We start from the raw sequence: 18,624 nt of genomic DNA, 5'->3' as shown, positions 1-18,624 counted from the left end.
CGGGATAATTTAGAGAGTTACCACAGGGAGTCCAATGTCACATATGTATCATTGATTTGCAATTACTAAATCAACCGGGGTAATTGATGAAAAATCTATCCTTAAGATTTAAGAGATTGCATAAATTTAGTAGGATTTGAACAAACAAGATAACCCGAGTTGTTAAAAAAATTAAATTTACGAAATCTTAAAAAGCTAACAAAAAGCTTAGGTTGGGTTTCCTATGCATTACCTTGAATTTGACATTTCCCAGAATTCCGCCAAATTCCATAAATCAAAATGGCGGGAGAAAGGAGAGAAGGGGAACTTCTTTTTCCAGGTAAATTTTGATAGTCTAAAAGACCAGGCAATACTCATGTGTTTGAGTCAACTGTATCATCTACCGATTTCTTATGATATTAGCTATTTATCAGTTTTATTTTTTGCAGAAAAAAAACAAGAATTGAACACAAGTCTCTGAAAAGTCATTTCTATATCGATATCATGCAAACTATTCCTGAACACGACAAATCTGTTATTAAAGAAGCCTTCTATATAGCTGATGAAGAAAACAAGGGTTATTTAAACTCCTTTGACTTCAAAGTAGCCATGGTATGCCTTTTTGGCTACAAGCCCTCTTCATTTGAGGTTGCAGAAATCCTGTCTAAAATTGACAAGTCACACTGTCCAGGGATCAACATGGAGTTATTCATGCAAATAGCTTCAAGTAAAATGAAGGCACAAGATCATGATGATCAAATAAGAGAGATATTTCGAGCATTTGACATGGAATGTAGAGGATTCATAACTCTTGATAATGTAAAAAAAATATTTTATCAGGTAGCTCCATTCATGGATACAGTAAATGTAGAGAAGGTGTTTAGAGAAATTGATGGTGACAAAGATGGCCGTGTTAGTTATAAAGACTTTGAATTTATGATGAAGTATACAGTCGACAACAATAGTTAATGTCTAGTAGTTGACTAGGTACAACTCCAGACATAACCTACTTCAAACAGAAACAGTTAAGTACAGTGTATCTTTGGGTATTCAGCTAGTTGAGGATAAGGAAGCATGAAATTCTTCAAACAGGAATAGTGGAGTAGAGTAACTTTTTTATTCAGCTAATTAAGGATGAAAATGCAGGTTGTTTACATAGCCAAACAAAAACAACAAAAGTATCAAATTTGGATCTATGTTGTGAAATTCCAGAGGCTTGCAGTCATCCCAAATTATCTTACTCTGGATTATACTGGATGTTATCAGATACCTCCCTATACAATGGTGCACAAGGCAAGATACCCAAAGTAATTGGAAAGGTAACTTGTAGATAGTTTTAATGGAGATGATATTTCACTTTTCTCCACCTCCCAATAGACCCTAATTTGTCAATCTTGGAGCAATGTTTTCCCATTTCAGACCATTACAATGCTAGGCACTACCTTTTTTAAATACTAGGCAAAGGGTTAATAAGTCTATCAATCCAATAGCCCAGTAAAGTAATCTACTAGCCCAGATCTTTAGTAATTCAAAAACCTCTCTAGCCTATGGACTAGTGAGTCTTGATTTTTACTATTCTGGAGCACAGATTTACTAGTCCAAGACTAGTGCACTAGTGTTAGTGTAGAGCACTGGATCATATAACTTTGTACCATGTTTACAGCACAGCTCGTGGGGATGTTAACATATCCATGCATGATTTCCGCATGCAGTGGCGTGTATTCCTATGAGTATAAAAACCTTAGTTTGTACCCATGTTATCTCATTCATCTAGAGAGGCACTTATGCCCATAGAAATGAGTGGTTTTTGTGATTACTCGAGCACTACCTCTACACATACAGCGCATTAATTAGTAGTTTAGATAACATCAAGACAACAGTCGGATAGTGTGGAATGAATGAATAAAATCTATAGGGACTTTCAGTTTCAGAACATAAAATGACATAATTGCAATTTAATTTCTTTGCTCCCTGCAAATATGATGCTCAAAGTATGGCATAATGAGAGGATTAACTCCTTATTAAATATTAATTCTAAAAGGTAGTTGTAAAAAATTGGAGCTTGGGTTCCCTGTGGAATAATTTGCTTTGCTTGTAAATCATGTTCAAATGCATGAATCTGGTGGCCTGAGGAAAACGAGGCTAGGGGTCACTACACTGACAAATGTATTTATATTCATCAAATTTTTTTGTAACATTTTTTTGCCGACTATGCTTCAAGGGTACATTCAGGAGTATTAATGATTATCTATTCTGAGCATCTTAATATGTTTAAGAGGGAATTTGCCTCCGGATTGGAGCAATTTAATATCACTAAATATCGACATTTGATACAGGTTTGATAAAACAAAAATCCCTGTGCTGATTACAGACGTTTTTGAGAAAATTATTTCACCAATGTAAAGTGAGATGAACCATGTCATTTGTTTGTCCTCAGGAATTCCGAGTATGCAAAACCTAATAACTTTACTCATGCGAACAAAGCAACTTTAGTCTAAATACTGGGTTTTTAAAAACCTATTTCATCATCCTTTGATAAGGTGATTAATGTTAGAATAATGTAATGCGACAATAGATTATTCTTCTCTCTCCAGACGCGAAAAAATACATCGGTTAAGGCTGGTCACAGAAGTTTGACGAAACCGATGAACGAAAAAGACGCTATAGGTATTCATTTGTTACCCTAATACTTAAAATAACTACTTGAAATAACTATAAAAGAATAACCTAACACATGGCTAGGGGTAGGGGGTAAGATATCCAATTTATTGCTCTTTGTGTTTTGTGACGGAAATTCATCTCGTGTAACCTGTGCACAAAAAGAGATGTGAACTAGTGTTTAGTGCACCGTAACGTAACACACGTGCCCACCCCGAATCTCACAGCGTTAACATAACGAAGCAAATTCTAGAGAATCATTTAAAACCACCTGCATTTCCTTAGCTCATATATTTTATTGATCCCAAAAAATTTTCGTTTTATTTCATTGGCGGATCAACGTTTTATTGCGCACGCGAGTTGGGTCAAAAAATGTAGTGCGCAATGGCTAGGCAATGTCAGTTGGTCTAGTCAGTGAAAAAGCTGACGATTTTTACACGTGTAGGCATCGAGCATCGCATAGCATTAGAATATTCCGCGATAATGATGTCAAAAAGTTATCATTTTCACTAAACATAAGCTTTTTATAGTACGGTATGTTCTTTGCGGAATTTTAATACTCCCGAAAGTGATGACTAATCGCACTAGAAATCCGACATATTACAACTCTAACAATGGCGTAGATCACTTCGTATTCTCTAGGGGGAATATTATACGTAATACTATTGACTACTATTTCGTCACTTTTAATATCACCTTTGTTCTAAGGAATAAAATGTATTTTTATAACCAGCACCAAGAAAATAAATAAAAGACCTCGGAAACTCATACCAAGTGATTTGGGTTTCAAAGAACACAGGGTTACCGTAGAATATTCAAAGAAATAAATGTCCTCAACCACGCGCGGAGCTTGGCAGATGTTGCGATCAAGCTAACAGACTCTAATACAGTGAACAATTAATCGTGCATAACGAGTATATTGGCGCGAGTCGGGGGCGGTCTTACACAGAGTGAAAATATTTCAAAGATTCGAAGTCCCATTGTGATTGGACAATTCCGATTGGTTTGTTCGGCTTAAGAATGCACATATCAAACACGGCTATCTGTTGGGGGAAATAATTGAACCAAATACTTAGGCCAATGCCAAACAGCATTATACGCGGACTGAGAGAAGAATTTATATTGGCTTGAATATTTCTTAGAAGTATTTCTCGTTGAAGGAGCAGCATTGTGGTCGACTGGAATCTGTGTGCGGATTGGTTGGAATCGAGTTGTCGGTTTCTAATTATGGGGGAATGTAAATGATTCAAGAAACGGACATGTTGATTTGGTCTCAGAGGCATGGAGAAACGGCGATCCAAAATGGACGATAAATGAGGCGAAATGCCCAAGAAAAATACATGTGAAGTGCCTTTACCTTTAGGATGGGAAGAGGCAAAGGATTTAGATGGAAGATCGTATTATATCGATCATTCCACTAAGACAACGACATGGATCGATCCTCGAGATAGGTACGTAAGTCACTCTCCGTAGGTCCGGATTCTAAGTTATTTTAAGGTAGATTGTGATTAAAGCTTTCAAAAATCACGCTACATTAAAAAAACTAGGATAGCTTAAGACCTGAGTTCAACCAAAATCCATAATAAAACTTATAACATGACGGAAAGAAGTTAAAATCGAACAACTTTGAAAGCTGAATACAAGTGTTTCGAATCACCTCTAGACCAAGAATTAATACTATTTGTATGGAATTTGCACATTGCTTGCGATTAGGCGATTAGGAAAGCATCAAACTACAGTATAAAGCTTCTCAGACAACTCGTAGATGATAATAAAAGGTGCAAACTTAGTGGAACATATAACACATCAGCTGAGCTTCGCAAAGTAACACTACGCGATCTTTGGCGACACATTCCATGTCTTACGATATTTCATCCTGTGTTTTGTTCAACGGCATTATTCCTCAAGTATTCCAATTATTTGAGCCTGGTTGTTCCTGTCCTGACGAATATATGCTTACATTTCTTACCATTTTATTCATTTTTAGGTACTTTTTGTAGGTTTGTGTTTTTATGCTATCATTTGGTTTCGAATCACTTCATATACTCTATAATTTAATTTTATGCTCTGTTCGCGCGAACATCAACACTACTACAGAAATTTTTAAATTATTCAAAACGTTTTATATATAGCCCTACATGAAAATTCTATAGGTTAGAGAATTCACGTTATTAGTGAATATTTTCCTCCATTTTACAGGGGCTATTTTAAAACGTGGAATTCATAAAACTTTATCTTCAGACTTAGAGGCTTCCTTTTGACTTTCTCCGGCTAAATTTGAGCTTTCGGTATTCAAAGAATTACTATGGAATCAAATCTCTTTGAACTTTTACAATGATCTTCCATACCTTCTGATCCCGAAAAGAAAAGGTTTTCGAAAACCTATGTGAAATGGTGCTAAATTGTACGGTAAATGTATATTGTGTTAATCGTATTTTCAATAACTAATGTCTTTCCGTAATTTGTCGAACATAACATCTTTTATTTTTAATGAGATTTGGCAAAACTAGATTCTAAAAATATCGTGTTGGTGTCACTTTTGATTGAGATGGTAATGAAGAGTTCTTAGTGTAAATCACTTTAATCCACTTGCAAGTAAACAGTACAGACCTGAGCACAGTACTATGATATGTATAGCCAATTCCTACGACCTCCAGTTACAAACTAGGACCTTAAAGATTTGCATATCTAAACAGTGCATATATTATATATCCTTTTTGCCTATCTAAAAATCCAAAAAGCTAGTGACCTTGTTAAGTCTTTTTGCTGGTTCAGTCTTTTTCTATCAATTAGCACATAACTTAAACCCTGCCAGCAAATATAACCTGCATTAGAAGTGACGTAGTCTGTCTAAATGAACGAAAGAGCTTATTGTATGTACTAGTGGCATTTTTTCTATGTTTCAAATATCTGACAGGTTTCAAGTTTTGATTATCCTGCATAACTGCATGGATATGAACATGGTCTCTATTTCGTCACGGTTTTTAACTTTGTCAATTGTCATGCATTTTTCAGACAATTTCTGGTATTCTGGGTCCAAGATAGTAAGGACTGCATTTTGGGAAAAGAATTTCTAGGTTTTAAGAAATATTAATAATAGCCAAATATTGTGGAGGGTGATAACGGGTTATTTTGTGTTGAAATGTGATTTGACTGTTTTTATTGTTCGCCAAATGTAAAATGGTCATTTTCATCATTTTGTTAAACTTTCTCTGTTGTTTTTTATTCTAATTGAAATGTAAAATTATTTTGTAAAATTTTCTGTGAAATGTGATTTGTACAACCCCACCCCCCCCCCCCCCCCCTACTATCCTGGTTGATGAGACATAAAAGAAAGTAGAATTTTTCTTTCTTAAACTAAAATATAATTTATTACTATTTTATTTTCCCCCTCAAATCACAGAACTATGCTAGTAATCATCAGTATGCCGTATTCTATCAATTATATTGGTCTTTGTTTTTTAAAGTCTTGTATTATGTACATAACATATACCCATTTAAGTGCTATTTGGAAACCGTGCTGGCAGTGATGCTATTTATAGCAACACTAAAATATTTTGTTTCTATTTTTGGGACATTGTATGTCGTCAGCTCCATTAGTAAACTCATAATCTGAAATTTTGCGCATGATGTGAAAGATTTGTCCTGATAGTGCTGATTAACCAATTTTGGGCTGTTTTAATAGTCATTATGACTGATTTAATATACTTAATGAGCACTTGACAAAAATACACAAAAATTTTAGGTATGAATTTTTTCTACGAACATTTCCTAAAGCATGACCATATCAACAGTTAAAAAGTTTAGTAGGTGTATTCATGACTTATTATATGAATCCTTTTTTTCTAAAGAAATAAAACTAAAAGAGGTATTTTTATTTTTTTATGTTATTTTTCAGTTGTACTCTCTACTTTGACAAACTTTGAGTATTTTTTCTTTTTTTTTTAGCAATACTGACTCACATATTCCCTTTTAGCAATACTGACTCACATATTCCCTATCTGCATATTCTGTTAACTGTATAGTCTAAAAAGTCCCATAAAAATATTATACAATCATTATTTGATTCTAATGAGTTATTTTTTTATTTCTTTTCTGCAGGCTTATGAAGCCACTTACATTTTCAGATTGTGTTGGTGATGGTAAGTGGATGTTAAAGAAAACTAGATTCCAGAGCTTAAAATAACAGTCAGTCATCAGACAATGTCCAGCCAGAATTGGAACTTGTCTAGTCAAATCTTTGCCTTGCCAGTCATTTTGATCTGTAATGCTTTACCAAAAATGAGGTATGACTGATCTAAAACATTGGCAATTTGGATGGTTATCATGACTATCATCTGGCCAGCCATTATTTTAAGCCATTATTTTAAGCCTAGATTCTTCAACTATATCAAGGGATGGCCATGGGAGGGATTTAAACCATCCATGTTCACCCTTTTCAACATCCAAATATAAATATAATTAGAATTTTATGAGTGACCCAATTTAGGGTGAGATATAATCTTCCCCTCTTGCAAAAAGGACAGGTTAACTCCTGCTGTGACAGTATACAAATGATGAATGTATGTTGACACCATAGAGAAAAAGCATCTTTAACTTTTAATTACTGATCTTGGGGACCTTGAGCCTTTCAAATTACAGAAGGTTCAAGATCTAAAGGTTAAAACTCTATGTAGTCTTCATTTAAAAAAAGTTTTCCCACCTTATATTATTTTTATATGTTATCTTTACCGTGACGCAGTACATACTGGTTTTATACTACCTTGTCTTGCTATACACATCCTACACTGTGGAAAACTGGATGCTACTGACGTACTTGCTAAGACTGTAATAATCAATAATTTAGAAGTAGCTTCTTCATAGTGTGGCTCTTTATCCCCTATATCCTAGAAAAAAACAGGACAACCCAGAGAAAAATCCTCAAAGTGTCAGAGAGAACCAATAAGCAAATCTATTCACATACAGCACCAAGGTTAGGAATTGAACCTGGGCCGCATTAGCAAGACACATGCAGACCATACAATATTGTCATACTTTTCAATATTAAGTTTTATTGTGTCTGCTAATAGAACAACTTCTCTCATTCAGATAATTTATGGTAAACAATAGTTTCTGCTTTTAAAAGATGCTCTGGAATTTCTTTTGTTGTGTTCAGAGCAGACTCTTATTAACATGAATAAATAAATTTGCCATGATTGTATGTGGTCTGTTATCACATCTAAACTATTTCCTATTCTTTTTTGTAGCTTGAATATTAGCCACCTAGAGTGATAATGATAATTACTTGTTACCAGCTTTCATTGCTAACATGTCTATCTCATTATAGAATTACCACTAGGATGGGAAGAGGTGGATGACCCTCTACTTGGGAAATACTTCATCAACCACAATTTAGGTACAAAACAATTATCAGTACGACTTTAATCGAAGCCAGAAATTTGTACTTAGATTTATGTCATGTAATACTGATGTCAAGCAGCTTGGCTCCTTGCCAAGACACCTTTGGAACTCATGATAATGATATGGCAACTCTAGTACATGTATGATCAGGTGGTTTGTGTAAAGTCATGATTCACCAGATTTTAACAAACAGCAATGCAGAGGAGTACATTTTTATAGCATAACTAATTTCCTAATTCCAGCCCTACATCAATCATGAAACACCGCAAAGCTATTGTGTAGATCCATCCACCTTTTTTTGTCACTGACTTTTGATCTTTTGTCAGCCTTTTCTACAGTGCATTCTTTCAACACCTTAAGAGAAAAGAACATGTTTGAACTTGTCTGTTTGTGTGTTTTGTTCAATAAAAATTCCTCTTGACAGATGCTTTTAGATTTCTTTATTGCAATCAGATGTGGAAAGATCTTGAAAGCACATATTGCTTTGATGTTAACATTTTTACTCAGACTAAACATCCAGTATCTAGCTTAATGGCCTTCTTAATTCCTTACATTTTTGGCCTTCTGGGTTCACAAGCCTCCTAACTAGCAGTTAATTGCTTTAATGTTATTCATCCGAGTAGTTATTATCCTAATTATATTAAAATATTTTATATTTAGTTCACATTTTAAGCCATAGACACATGAGGTACTTGTATTCAGGTATAAGGTTATATACTCGTGTAAATTCTGGATGTTTAAACTGTGATTATTTATATTAGGAACACAGCAAACAGAGGATCCCAGGGTACTATGGAAGGATCAGCAGCATAATATGATCAAACAGTACCTGGAGTTGGCTCAAAATGACTTGACTGTAAGTAGAACTGTATTGAATATTTCTCTTGGAAAGCATTTCTATCCATGCCTTTGATGACAAGATATATCATTAGATTTATCACATAAGCCTGAAATCATGCTCTTTATTCCTCGCAATGAAACACCAGACAGATTTCAGACCTCAAAACGAACTTTTCCTTGCACAAATACCTAAAATTCTGCCACAGTTCTCCACTCAATCTAAAAGCAATTACAAATACAAGATGTGGTTGTAATCATGGAGGATTTCTTTCAAAACATTTATCTTTCCATTGGCACATTCCTTTCCTTTGATGATTGTCTTGTTGCTGATAGAGAGTGTTTTTAAAGGTATTATACACTTGACACTATGCTCTTTGAATCCACATTCCACACAAGGAATTCCAAAGAATTTGATTAGTTTTTCATATTATCTTCACACTCTGGTTTAGCTATTTACCCTGCTGTGCTCTTCTTTGAACCAGCATTGAGGTATATCTCTTCGGGATAACTGATACAGGTATTCCTATCACACTGACAGGGGGAAAAAGGTGGCATTTTTTTGGCTTTCATCATCTTCAAATATCACCAATATTCACATTATCTTCAGTATGCTTGAAATTTCCTGATAGCAAGTGAACTTGATGAACTCTATTGACATGCAGATACCTAAAACCTACAAGAAGTTTGTCTGGAGTTCTTGCAGAGGACCAAAAGTCAAACATTTTTTGATCTTGTATTCGTTGACTTTCAAAAGGTGTAAATATAAAGTAACAAATATCCATGGATTGATTAATGCAATCATCCAAGACACCCTGTAAAATAAATTTCAATTTCAAACATTTTGTAGGAATTATTGTGTCACATGTGTTAACTTTCGGCCATTTTTCATACTCTTTCAGGCAAAACAAAATGTCCTGTGTGTAAAGAAACAAAGATTGAATGTTGCAGAGGTTGAGGTGAGCCACCATTCCTGTTTAACTACCATTTATGAATTCCCAACCACCACCATCACTTAAGGACACCACTATTTGGTCAGCACTAGCTCCAACAAACCATACACTTAAGTACAGATATTATCAAAAATATGCCACACATTACCAATTGTGACAGTCAATAAATGTAATTTTAAATTCTCATGAAAATCCAAGAAAATGTTATCTCAAATTATTGATATACTTGCAGTTCTAATAACTATGGAATTTCAAAATGTGTTTATTTTAAATTAAACTGATCTAGTGTGTATTCTAGTGTCAACTGAGAGTTTGTCTGTTGTTGACATTCAGTTTTTTGCTCTGATGTTTATTTTATGAACTGTGGTATTTCACAGAAATATTTTAATATCTCATTGGTGTTGATGGAACAGAGCAATGTGGCTCTTCCTTGTCCACTTATTTTATTGTAACATTTATTTTATTTTGTCAAAATCTTCTCGAATCTCGTTACTGTGTATATGACATTTTAAATGTTTTTCTCTGTGCGTTTTTCCCCTCCCCAGGTCCAGTACTTGACTTCAGAGCTAGAAAATATGCAAAATAATACCACTAGTCATCAACAAAGTGATCAATGTCGATCAAAACACAACAAACAAAGCAGCGTTACTTCCACCTCATCATCATCAACCACCTCTTCCATTGCAAGTAAATTTGATCCAAGCCAACTAAAGCGAGAAATACTGCAAGCTAAAACAAGGGTATATATATATATTATTAGAGTGTTTTGCACTTTAGTGGGTTCAATTCCGTGCACATTATGGCTTCTTCTACAATGAACACTGAAATGGGTTCATTTTCAGACACTTGGGTTTCTTGCTTTGCACTTTAGTGGGTTTCGCGCGCGAGTGGTTATGGATCGTGCTGCATTTAAGTGGGTTCTTTTTAAGACCTTCGTGCGTTTTATTTTACACCTTACTGGGTGTTTATCTTACTTTGCACTTAGATGGGTTCTCCTGTCGTTCTCTTAGTTTGCGTTGCATTTTAGTAGGTTCCGCCCCTGACACTCATGTTTTTGCTTTTCACTTCAAAGGGTGTTCTCCCTCTGTATTTGACTTGCATTGCACTTTAGTGGTTTGTTGGTTCATTAACATGTGTCATTCATATCACTATAAATTCACCTTAATAACGTCGCGCATTGCTGACTTTTCTCTGCGTTTGAACCTAAAGTATTTTGCTTTTCTTAGGTCGAGAGGCTAAAGGGCGAAATGGAACAAGTTTGTGGGGAAGTTCATCAAAAAGAAGAAGGATTAAAAACCCTAGAACGAGTTGACCAAAAGCTCTCAACCAACGCACCACTGTCGGTCAGTGAACAAGATACCCAATGCGGTAACAAACTGACTATGACTAAGGAAAAAGGGAATTTGTTGAATACCAGAGTTGATACTAAACTTGTAAGTTTCTGGTAGCATTGTGGTTCCCATTTATCTCAAGTTAGGGTGACCTTACTTAGGAGAAAAAGTCCCCCCTCCCAAAAAAAGATGCAGTTGGGTCAATGATTAAATCAATAGTATCTTATTTTTAGACCGTAAATATTAATAATTCATAGCTTCAGAATCTTTATTGCCCTCTAATGGTGGTAAACTGTATTTTGAAGCCGCACTGGAAATAAGAAAAATGCGCAATCAAAGCAAAAGAATAAGTCTAAAGAATAAGCTTTTGTTCCTCTTGATTCAAGGGTTTCTCTTCGAATCCTTCGGTTTTCCCTCATCGCATAACACACTAAATTCCAATTCTACCTGTGAGCAGCCGTGCTCTCGGACATCGATCAGCCCAGGGTATCGATAAAATTAAAGCTTTAAGGTTTTGCTCTTGATATTTTAGGGTAAAGACGAAAATCACATTAAAAAGACTTCAAGCACAGGATCGCAAACAGATCTGACTACTGAGTCCCAACTAGACAAACGAGAGCTAAAGATGGAATACAAAGAATCAGTTAAAGAAGTACAAAGATTACACGGAGAATTAGATCGAGTGGAAGATCAGCTAAGAAATAGTCCTACTGATAATGGAACTAATAATGCCAATATTACAACACTGTTGTTGATTGAGGAGAAAGAGGCATTACTGAGTGAGATTAGAAGACTTGGTTCAATGGTGAAAAGTGAAGAAGAAAAGGTAGGGGAAAATTCTGAGAATGAAAATACACCATTTATTCTGTACAGGAATAAAAGCTTAATATCTTTTCGTGATACGCGGATTTTTGCTTTCATACGTCCAATATCATTGGTAGAAAGAAAAAGAATTAAAGGCTTTATCAAGCATGACTATTACGCATAATAATATTTGAATTTCATCTTTTCAGAGTAAACTCGAAAACGAAAAAGATAAACTAGCTGCAGATTTAGAATCAGCTAGAGAGTTGTCTCATCGTGTCATTGCTGACCGAATGCAACTGAAAGCTGAGAAAACTATCCTCGTTCAACAACTACAAGAACAGGCAAAGCTAACGAACCTTCTAGAAGTTCAGTTACGCAAGTAAGTTCGTTGCCTTTGACAATTTAAGTGCGAGTACAGTATTACTTAAAAATTCGATTGCACTTGAAGGGTTTCTTTTTTTCCCACAAAACTTCAAGGCGTGTTGGTATGCTAAGAATTCTGTCGGTTTTAGACCCGATTGGGTCCAGGAATGTAGCCTTGTTTTGTCTCGTACAACCTCACCATTCACTAAACATATTTTTCATAACTGTCAGTTAAACATTTTTGTGGTACCACGACAATTAAGCTTTTTATCAACTTGCACGACATCGATTCATAAGTATTTCAATTTATTTCCAGTTTGTCCAATAGTACGCTCTCTATATCATCATGCTCAAGTAAGGGTTCTTTATCGACTGGGAGCCGAGGTTCATTATCGTCGAGTCGAGGTTCTTTATCATCGTTAAGTTACCTGGAGACAGGGCTGTTGAACAACAGTGAGCAGCCAAACCTCCGTGAGTTACACCAAAAAGTAACAGACATGCTTCATGTGTTCCAATCTCCTGTACGAACCAGCGGGATACCTACTAGTTATGCATCCACTTCATCGCCCCATCGTCCAAACACATCAACCTGCTCACCCCAGATGTCGTTCTCGTCACGTGACTCGCTTTCTGTGTCGTCACTGTCCCCACCGATGTCGCCGTCCGCTTCTGAGCAATCACCTGTTGCGTCACCTGTGCGCATGTGCGTTTCTCAGGCAGAGACAACCGCTGGTCTTGAATGTACGGATACTGAACGAAGTAACGTTACTCAGGTTAGTGTGAGAGTTCCTTCACCTCCTCTACTGAGCTTGCGATAATTATTCTCTCAATCTTTCTTTGTCTAAAAAAGAAACGCTAAACCCTGATTGCTTTAAACCTTTTCAGGCTGAAGTCTTACCTGTACAGCAAAGAATTCGACTGCTGTGCGCCGACTCCAGGTCTAGTGAATCTATCAACAATCTGCCATACACACCCCTTTCACCCATCACAGAGGGCATCGCTTCATTCTCTTTGGAAGGCGGGGAAAACTACATTCCTGCCATCAGCACTAGACCAGTAACAGCAGCCGCTTCTAACGAGTCGGTAGCAGCAGACAGTGGCGTTTTCGAAGCCTCGCAAGAAAACCTCAAAGCCGCTCAAAGCAGCAGTGATCTGCGCCCTCGAAGCTGTACAGACAGTGAAGATGTGTGTCCGACAGCGCAAATCAATGTAGGACTTAATTACGAAACCTCACGTGAGTCGTTAGTGGTTAACATCGATAGAGGGAAAAATATGAAGGAGTTAAATGTGCCAGGATCGCATGCGGACTGTATGGCACTCTACGTCAAAGTCGCACTACTTCCTGGAGGAGAGGCTTGTACGATGGAAACAAAACTATGTAATGATGTAAATAACCCGACATTTGGGGAACAGTTCTGCATTCCTGTACCAGAGGTATATATGATGATACTTTGATTCAGAAATTAATACAAAATTTGAAGGCAATTCACTGTTGACCAGAGTTCACAACTTACGCAAAATTACTGGTGACTCCACCTTGGTATTAATCTGGGGAAAACATTTTCAAACTGATAAAAATCGTTTCAAACCCCCGTTTTTAACTTTTTTCAAAGTTCAAAAATAACAATAAACGTAATTTGAGGAGCAAAAGTCAAAATGACTTTAGTCACTGAACAATGGAAATTGCGATCTCATGAAAGCCTGTTGCCACAAGACCACAACTAATGTAGTTACTACTTTCTGCTTCAATGTATCTTTAACTCTGTTTCAGTCTAAATTATTTGGCAAGACACTTCAGCTCAATGTGTGGTCCATCACGAAGTTCAAAACAGAAGAGTTGCTTGTAAGTTAGCCCAACTCATTCACAGTAACCATCTTTTTTCCACAGTCGTAGTTGATTCTTTATTTACTCATTCATTATTGTCCTTTTATCGTAGGGTGGAGCTCAAATCAGCTTAGCGGATTTCAACGTTAAAACACCAACGTCGTTTCGATGGTGTAATTTACTAAGTCACTCAGTAAGTTTTATTTTTTCAATACCTATTGTTGTACTTTGTGCAATTCATGTTACAAATAGGGAATGTTTGTTAACCCAGTCATTCATTTGCATATCTGTACATTTTTGTAGTCTCCCTGTGGTTTTCCGCCATCCAAAGGAAACCCATAACCCTTTGCATTACTTGGATTTGAAGTAGGACACAGGCCTTTTTAAGTCTGCGTAGGAGGCTAAGATCTTACCGGAACAAAATAATCAAATTTGCATTAAACCTCAAAAGGATCAGTAGTTATAGTACTGACTAGCATTTCTACCAACACTTACTTACTCTTGCCGAAAGGTAGGAACGTCGTATATGATACATTATATTATTCCTACCAATAGATGTATTTGGTGATCCACATGTTTGTACCATACATGAATTACCATAGGATTAAAGCCTCGCAATCAAGTCTGATTTTTTTAAAGACATCGAGGCGGCGTGGCCTATAAAGGTTTTGCACCACCTCGTGACAGTAGCCATGTTAGATGGCAGGAACAATACAATCGTTTTACATGAGAAAGAATTCAATTCCCGAGAGCAGAGGGATTTTATTGTTCTTTCATCTAACCACAGACAGTCCAAGCTGTTTTATGGACGTCTACACGTGATGGTGCAAAACCTCTATTCCAAAAATAACTAATTAATTAATTAACTTTTTTCTATGATATTGCAGTATTTACAGCCAGCATCGGCCAAGTCGAGTCCAAAGAATCTGTTATCACCTGTGTCACCCCATCTCCCTCCTTACCCCGAGAGCATCTCGGACGTGCTTGGTATTCAGTACAAGCTTCGACCGAGTTCATGGGTGAGTTGTTTATTTGATTTGCTAAGGTGTTTGTATGTCTATATTTTATACCAAAGGCCAATAATGGTTCTTGAATGTATTCGATCAGTGCATCTTTTCATTAAGTTCTTGGTCTACCCTCCAAGCTTGACCTCGGTAAAATTACCAGCGTGCTTATTGCAGGAACCTTCACAAATTTATATATAAGACTACTATAAGCATATAACCAGCTTTATTTGATATAACCAGCAATCGTACTACAACAATGTACTTGATTTTTCCAGTGTTGTGGGGGATCGTCTTTGAGTCTAACGTCAGCAGGAGGTGAAATCAGCCCAGGACGTTGTGGAAGCCAAGAAATGCTTCAAGACCAAGGAGATAAGAGAATGGCATGCCGTAAAATACAGCGCGAGCCCTCACAAGAAGACAGTGTAGTAAGCGGAGATTCGCTGCAGGATACAGATAGTGACTTTGACAGATTTCCCTTGGGGAAGCCAGCTCTCAAATCGCAACGTCAAAGATCACCTTTGACCAGAAAATTCTCTGACCCGGATCCTATTGACCGAGTAAGCGTGGTTCTCATTGTCTTGATTATTTTCTTTCTTGACTTTCCAAGACTTGCGATTGAGAATCACTAAAGGCGCGGACACACGGTGCAACATTGCGCGCAATTAATATTTTAAGCAATGTTGCTGAATTTGGATCGTTTTCTACTTCAGAAGCATTGCCTGCAACAAATTGCGTGTGACATGGTTCGCAACGTCGATTGCCTGCAACATTGCGCGTAGTGTTGCACGGTGTGTCGGTAGCTTTAGAACACGTCGTTCCATTTTCTGACAAATTTACTGGGAAGAGGGGACATACAAAAGGTAGAAGGTATCGAGAGACAGACTAATATGCTAAGGATTTGTTTTGTTTTCTAGTACGCAGAAGACTCTCTGCACACAACTACAGTGCAAAGAGCGTTCGATATCAACCTAAATAGAAGTAATTCAGATTGCACAGCTCGAAAAACAGACAGAAGTCCTTTTGTCAGACTTTCAGTTGAGAGGAGTAGCATGAGGAGAAAAAAGGTATTATAAATAGATATATTCATTATTAGTAGATTACTATTCTTACCTCGCCACCTGTCTAGCCAGGCATTCGTGAACGACTCTCTTTTTATTAATTCAGCTTCATTATTTTAACCAGTTAACCTAATTTATTTTCGTCCATCTATTTCATTCAGTTTCTCTCTTTTATCCATCCATCCATCCTTCCGTCCGTCCATTCGATAAAAAGGTCGTATAGTTTTAACAGACTTCATCAACCATTTGTTTTCAGCGCCCAGTATCGTGGCAAGGTGTACAACAATATCAACAGTTGCAAATGTTGCAACCAACGGCTATGGACTTCTCGCGCATGACAGACCCAAACTATGATTTTGAATCGTTACAGTCTTTGCGTCAGGTTGGTTATTGCATCCTGTATTTCAGTATTCTGTATTTCTAATAATTGGATTCGCATATTCCTCAAATGATAAATATTCTTATATATATCCATCCCAGGCTCAAATAAATGACGATATTATGAGACTGAACCGATTAAAGAAGCGTATCGAAGAAGCACTTGCTTGTGGTTCAACCGAGATTCCAAAATCTATCGAAGAAAGTGAGGAATACCGGTCTTTACTTAGAGATGTAGAGGTGAATATATATGTTATATACTGTTTTATTGATGGTAGATTCTTTGAAACCCTACTCTTAGCTCGATATATATCATTGAGATAACCGGCTCACACTTGGTAGCTGTTAGTTTTTACAATTGTCTCTATAAACGTCAAGTCTTTCTCTAACCTCGATCCAATGAAAGGCCAATGAAAAATCCTGTTTCCGCTTTCCATTCACCGCTCAGTATCCACTCTTTATCCAAAAGAAATACTTGGTCGATTATCGCTATATTCTAATTAACAAATCGAAGTCAGTTTTCTATGTGTCTGCAGCGAGTGGTTTCACTGCAAAGTTTGGATCATTTTTGACGTCATTTCATGTTCGATTACAGTACAGACCCATAGAAAACTGACTTTGACTTGTTTTTTACCATAACAAAGTCGAAAAAATTGAACAAAAAGAAAAGTAAATAGTTTGAAAAAGCTGTTTCATCCGCTCACTCAGTGCGCGTGACGGATGTCTTCTGCTCTCTGATCCAACCCCTACTAATAAGCTATTGCGTAATAAGTAAATTACGAGCCTTAGATGAAACGACTGAAGAAGAGTGCCATACAAGCCTTTCACAACTTCAAGTCGCGTAAAAAATGAGCCAGCTCAACTAGAAACTGTGGACAGCTGTTTCGGCCTGTATTGGGCCTCGTCAGCACAGTGTATCTAGTGAGCTGGCAATCCCACGAAAAAGTAGTACTAGATAGATATGGCAGTGCGCCGTGTGGGATGGGCTCGGATATCAAGTAAGAACATGCGTAATAAAGTTCTTATTTGATATCCGAGCCCATCCCACACGGCGCACTGCCATATCTATCTAATAAGCTATTGTATTTATTAATAAATAAAAATAGTTATTAATGCTAGATCTTAATTTGATTCTTCACAGGCTCGAGCATTAATGCGAGGAGTCAGAAATGGACGGAGAAACAAACAAACAGACTTTAAACTTCTTCGTGAAAAGAAAGCCGCCCAGTCAGCGTCGGCGCCTAAAGGGCTTAAAGTACCTCAAGGATCTCCCGTAACGCGAGAACAACACTGGGTCTAATGAATATTTATGAGGGACATTATTATGCTTCATAGTGAAGCTCCTTGGTCCCAATATTGGACCATAATGAATTTTGATATGAATCTTTTCTACCGTTGAAATAAATATTTTTGTGTGTATGTATATACGGTATTTGCATAAACAATATTGCACATACGGTATTATCCATGCACGATACGATATTCGCGCATAAGCGCCGGGTACCCCTATATACGGTGTATTTACGCACACATACATATATGTTTCTTGGATATAAGAGATAATTTGTTTTTGTGTTTTTTAAACGAAGCGCTAAAAGCGAAGGAAAAACTCCAGATACTCGCAGTTTTTCTTGATTTCACGAGAGAAAGGAAAAAATATTTTTAAAGATAAATATGTACTTACAAATCTATTTTGGTTATTGTTATTTTCTTACTGTACATAATCTATCTTCCTAAAATATATATCTTTATCATTATCATCTCAAATAAATACATCAAGCGACTATAATACCTACATACCTATATACTATATATCTATATATATATATGTACTTTTCTTTTAGTTTCTGTCATTTCTCATTTCTCTGGATCCATTTTCTCTTATTCAACATTGATAAATAGACGTATTTCATTTTCATTTTGGGCAATTAATAGTCTCCCCCACAGCCGCTTTCAGTGTCGTCACGCAACGCTTTCTCTCCTGGGGAGAAAGCCTTGCGTGACGACACTGAAAGCGGCTGTGGGGGA

The 18,624-nt window shown here is 36.6% G+C and overlaps 2 protein-coding genes across 2 annotated transcripts; both read left to right on the top strand.

Annotated features, from left to right (window-relative positions):
* Nucleotides 1–270: 270 nt before the first annotated feature.
* On the top strand, nt 271–1,919 carry LOC116291895 (EF-hand calcium-binding domain-containing protein 11). Its single transcript, XM_031699125.2, has 2 exons — nt 271–319; nt 429–1,919. Exon 2 carries the CDS (start codon nt 484–486, stop codon nt 946–948), a length of 465 nt encoding a protein of 154 aa, XP_031554985.1. The 5' UTR covers nt 271–319; nt 429–483; the 3' UTR covers nt 949–1,919.
* Nucleotides 1,920–3,690: 1,771 nt separating this feature from the next.
* LOC116291875 (protein KIBRA) lies at nt 3,691–18,367 on the top strand. The gene is made up of 19 exons (XM_031699102.2): nt 3,691–4,088; nt 6,739–6,779; nt 7,964–8,032; nt 8,799–8,893; nt 9,777–9,833; nt 10,373–10,567; nt 11,054–11,260; nt 11,691–11,984; nt 12,172–12,344; nt 12,645–13,101; nt 13,214–13,762; nt 14,100–14,171; nt 14,266–14,346; nt 15,041–15,172; nt 15,436–15,717; nt 16,075–16,224; nt 16,475–16,600; nt 16,699–16,836; nt 17,738–18,367. Exons 1-19 carry the CDS (start codon nt 3,961–3,963, stop codon nt 17,894–17,896), a joined length of 3,405 nt encoding a protein of 1,134 aa, XP_031554962.1. The 5' UTR covers nt 3,691–3,960; the 3' UTR covers nt 17,897–18,367.
* Nucleotides 18,368–18,624: the final 257 nt, after the last annotated feature.

This window comes from Actinia tenebrosa, unplaced genomic scaffold, assembly GCF_029948245.1.
Source record: "Actinia tenebrosa isolate PJP-AT-01 unplaced genomic scaffold, QUT_ActTen_1.0 PGA_scaffold6__47_contigs__length_16458017, whole genome shotgun sequence".
NCBI lineage: Eukaryota > Metazoa > Cnidaria > Anthozoa > Actiniaria > Actiniidae > Actinia > Actinia tenebrosa.
The sequence above is the reverse complement of the archived record's forward strand: the minus strand, read 5'-3'. Positions and strand labels throughout refer to the sequence as shown.